The following is a 4,595-nucleotide window of genomic DNA, read 5'->3' on the forward strand; positions in this document are numbered from 1 at the left end:
CCTGGGATTTCAGCAAGTCAGGGCTTCGACTGCACAATGTTGAAAATAACCTACTGCTACGCGACATACACGTGCACCTCTACTGCAATTAAATATACCATATCATCAAGGTCTGCATGCATCAGGTAAAGATATCAGGCTCTTTCACATTATTTCAGTTGAGTTGACCCAAAACTACTGGAGCGTCACAACCATTGTTCCACATTCCGAGAAGAGACAAGCCTTTTTTGCACCTGCGCAATGTAGTAAGTTGGGTCTGACTCACAAAAAACTACCTCTGTATTTGTTTAATTAAAGGCTAAAAAAAACAGATACGTACTAAAATTTAATAGTATTACATGTACAAGTTTGCAAGGGACGGAACGGCTTGAGTCACATGGCCATTGCCCTGTTCTTATGATGAATATTTTAATACGTATTCTGTACTGTGCCTGTCCTTGGCCTCAGGCGGCGCTCCCGGGCCCCAACTCGGGCCCTACTAGATGTTGTATAGAATGTTCACTCTATCAAAAAGACTGCAACCACTTCTTGTTCTTGTAAAAGGGTACATCTACAAACATTAAGTTTGACAATTGTATTTATTTTAAAAAAATCAATACACCGTCTTGTACAACAGTGAGTAAGTTGCTTACTTGCTAATATATATATGTAACGTTTGCTAAGGCCACACCAAGTAAATTTTATGGATGACGTCCTCGCGCGCATTGATTTTGGCCTCTTACCTAGAAAAAAAAACAAGAAATTTTGCTTCCTGTAACTATGACCAAAGAGTCACGACAGTGTCGCAAATCGTCAGATTGACGTGAAACCCGCAACGCGAAGAAAGTGTCTATTGACAGGACCATCCTGTCAATAACAGAAAATTTTTCACGGTCCACTGTTCCACCTGATTTATTGCTGTTTTGATGAAGAAGAAAAGACTTCTTGCTTGCTACACTGTGTCACCTCATTCATTTTGTGTCCTAACATTTGTCGTCTCTTAGTATATTTCTAATCTAGGCATCTTGTTTTTTAGGGCCCTTCTTGTTTTTTTTTCGCCCTCTCGCATTAGATTTAGGGTCTCCAAAGGACGTCATCCATAAAATTTACTTGGTGTGGCCTAACATATATATGTAACGTTTGATCCAATTGAAGAGCTCACACTTCATTTTTCGTCACATTTCCCTATATGTAGTTTTAAAACTCCCCGTTGTTGGAGTTCTTTATAGAACCGATATTCTTTACCCATTTTGTGTTTTCTTTCCTGGATAACCGGCTCGATAAAATCCCCGGGGTAGTAGTGATAAGGTAAGGGCTTCTTGTTTTTATCCTGCTTGAAGGGAAAGAAGCCGTACAGATGCAGCTGGTCACAGAACGTAGTGGCGGTGAGAACTGTCGCCAGACCAGTGGAAGGAGGACCTCTGGGCTTAGTGCCATTGTTCCACGCGACATCCGACGCGACCCTGAGATTTGAAAGAAAAAGGTAGAGAAAATTGTTGAGTTGTAATGATCATAGCCTTCCTTATACTCCGGATGGTTGCCATATTTTTCGCCAGATATTGGTGTATTATATACTTTTGTAGGTGCAATGTTTATTTGGCGTTTTCCCCGAATTTGCCCGAAAGATGCTTCTAACTGATCCTGCAAGGAGACGAAATCAAGGAAAATATATTTAAAAAATGAAGACATCCACATGCTTGTGAAATTCCAACTTACCTGTGAATTAGAGATTCATCTCTAAAACTATCCTTGCTGGTCAACAAGACGAACGAAAGATTTTGATACTTTTTCAATGCCAGTTTCAGTAAAAATTTATCTCTTGCAGTTGAAACTAGAACTGTACCGTTGATGTCTATCATTCGACTCTCGTACACATCCTGAGTCCTGTTTTCCAATCCAGATGAACTTTTTATCCGCCTGGGAGTGCTGACGTTTAAAATTGTCATGTTAGTCTTTCTTCCAACGTCTCTTTCGAACCCCCTAATCGCCGAGAGGTGCATTCGTATGATGTAGTCCTTAGAATTGATTTCAGAACCACAGTGACTTCCCAATAGGATACCTCCGTTGCCTACGATTGCGCACGTTGTTTGAAGACTAACGTTATGCTTGAACGGCGCCGGGCGGCAAGAATTTCGCCTTCTCCTCCTTTTCTTTTGACAGGGCCAGATTCCCAACTTGTGTGTCCGAAGCCTCGCGTTGGGATGCAGCATGGCAGTAGCATTTCTGAAAATGGAATACTCTGTTATTTCTACTTAGCATCTTCTGTTTTTAAAAAAATCGTTCCGACAGCATTTTGACATAAGAATCTTCACCTAAAATTAAGTTTGGGGTCACTGGCCAAAGTCCAGAATAAATATTTTGTTTTCAAGATTTTACGAAAAGAACTTGGTACACCCATGGAGGCTACCTCCATGGTACACCATGGTCGAATTATGAAAGAACCGGTTGACCATCTACAGGAACAGTTTGAATGACGGTACATCCAATGTAATGTCATTACTGACCTGACTTTTCTAATCTCTTCAGCATTGAATGTCCAGGAGTCCGACGGTGCCACAGAGACAGGTGGTGTGGAGAACGTTGCCGGACGAGCTGTTCTACTGGCGGGAGTACTGTCAGACTGAACTCTGGTCGTGTCTTTGCGGTGGATGTAGCGAGGACCGGGCGGCTTTACGTTTGTTTGTACCTCCAGTCTAGCAGGAGTTTGAAAATGTGTCAGACATGCAAACTAAGTACAAAACAACCTATGTTCAATGCAACAAACGTGACTGGCCTTGGTTCTAAGCTACTGTGTGTTTGGAACGTTTCTACAACTAAAAGTTTAACATCCTTGGGATATTACCAATATACACAGTTGTAGTCACTACATGTAGTGATGTGCAACTATTTGGTGCATCCCTGCGGGGATTGGTAGCCTGGGTACCATCCCACTTGTATGCCGGGGCTCCCACACTCACTTCCCTAACAAGTACTTGTTAGGGAAGCGAGTGTGGGAGCCCCGGCATACAAGTAGGGAGCCCCGGCATACAAGTAGGGAGCCCCGGCATACAAGTAGGGAGCCCCGGCATACAAGTAGGATGGTACCCAGGCTAGGGTTTGGAGCTCTGTGTTTTGAAACTTCTAATGTCTTTTCCTAAGGGTAGAATCTTATAAAATGCATACATGTATTAGTAAAAGAAACAAACATACTTTGGTGACCCCTGTAGAAGGAAATGGATGGTAGCAAAGAAGACCAGGCCAATGATAAACATTTGGAGTCTTCTCCCTGGCTTCTTGGACCTTACGGAAGACACGTCTTTGTCTTGGGGGGGGGGGGCCTTGGGGTGATGTTGCGGCTACTTCCGTCGCCATTTTAGGCCAATCTCGGACTCGTACAGTCTGAAGGAACTGGACAATCACCGAGGAACTCCTGGGATTTCAGCAAGTCAAGACTTCGACTGCACAATATCACGGTTGAAAATGACCTACTGCTTTACGGCAATTAAGTATACGATATCATCAAGGTCCTGCATGCAGAAAAAGATATCTGGCTCTTTCACGTTAATTCAGTTGAGTTGACCCCACAGTGAGTTGTCCCCAAACTACTGAAGCGTCACAACAAGAAAACCACCCTTCCACTTTCCGAGAAGAGACGAGCCTTTCTTTGCACCTGCGCAATGCAGTAAGTTGGGTCTGACTTACAAAAAAACTACCGCGCTGTATTTGTTTTAATTAAAATTAAAACAAATACAGTGGTAGTTTTTTTGTAAGTTAATCAAAATTAAAACAAATGCAGAGGTAGTTTTATTTTGTAAGTCAGACCATTTGACCCAATTGAAGAGCCCACACTTCATTTTTCGTCACATTTCCCTACAGGCTACTTCACATTAATTCAGTTGAGTTGACCCAAAAGTACATGTATAACATTGGTTATACATGTACATCATGTATAACCAAAGGCTGCAACTCCTGTCGAAATGTACAAGGTTGTTGAAAAACTGCATTTGTTTGACAGGCCAGAACTGGTAAAAAGAGATGTGGTGTAACAGACTGCCAGCTCTGCCGTTGATAGTATACATACATATTGTATGTTTCACGTACAAGTTTCGCAAGGGGGCTGACTAGCATGAGCCAGAGCAAATCGGAGCGCACCAATGTCAGTAGTGTTCGGTAATGCGTCTGAGGTGAATGTCGGACGACTCGGACTATTGCCAACTCGCTCCAACTCCCTGGTCAGGATCAACTCTGCCAAACACCCAGTATGGTCAACTCGGCCCAATACTTTGGTCAACTCGTTCGGCCTAATATATAATGCCGGAGACAACAATTTAGACAAAGACACCCAGTCCTCTTTGCACTCATCGGTGCATGCGGTCGGCAAAATGTCTTGTCATTTTTTAAACGTTTGGTTAACATCAAGAATTTTAAGTTTTTGAAGCCTTCGTTCTTAGTTCACACTTAAAAGTGTGAACTAAGAACGAAGGCTTCAAAAACTTCAAGATCATTCTCAACTGAGTCCATAATGTTTAATGCCATTAGTAGACATACGTACCACCAAAATAGTAGTATAAGGAAGAGGAAACAAGAACATACGACCAAACTCAGGGTGTTGCACTGCAACATAAAAATCTTTAATG

At 42.4% G+C, this 4,595-nt stretch overlaps 1 protein-coding gene across 1 annotated transcript; it reads right to left on the minus strand.

The window, feature by feature from the left end:
• Positions 1 to 1,105: 1,105 nt before the first annotated feature.
• Positions 1,106 to 3,281, minus strand: LOC109466088 (alpha-2,8-sialyltransferase 8B-like). The gene is made up of 4 exons (XM_019763699.1): positions 3,169 to 3,281; positions 2,484 to 2,672; positions 1,696 to 2,202; positions 1,106 to 1,442 (listed from the first exon to the last, which is right to left on the minus strand). Exons 1-4 carry the CDS (start codon positions 3,228 to 3,230, stop codon positions 1,145 to 1,147), a joined length of 1,056 nt encoding a protein of 351 aa, XP_019619258.1. The 5' UTR covers positions 3,231 to 3,281; the 3' UTR covers positions 1,106 to 1,144.
• Between the last annotated feature and the right edge of the window lie 1,314 nt (positions 3,282 to 4,595).

This window comes from Branchiostoma belcheri, unplaced genomic scaffold (genome assembly GCF_001625305.1).
Source record: "Branchiostoma belcheri isolate BF01 breed outbred unplaced genomic scaffold, Haploidv18h27 scaffold16, whole genome shotgun sequence".
In the NCBI taxonomy this organism is placed as follows: domain Eukaryota; kingdom Metazoa; phylum Chordata; class Leptocardii; order Amphioxiformes; family Branchiostomatidae; genus Branchiostoma; species Branchiostoma belcheri.

Coding starts and splice junctions, on each gene's coding strand:
- LOC109466088 (XM_019763699.1), bottom strand. CDS start 3,230: ATGTTTATCATTGGCCTGGTCTTCTTTGCTACCATCCATTTCCTTCTA. Junction 2,203..2,483: donor GAAGAGATTAGAAAAGTCAG/GTCAGTAATGAC, acceptor TTCCATTTTCAG/AAATGCTACTGCCATGCTGC. Junction 1,443..1,695: donor GATGAATCTCTAATTCACAG/GTAAGTTGGAAT, acceptor TTCAAATCTCAG/GGTCGCGTCGGATGTCGCGT.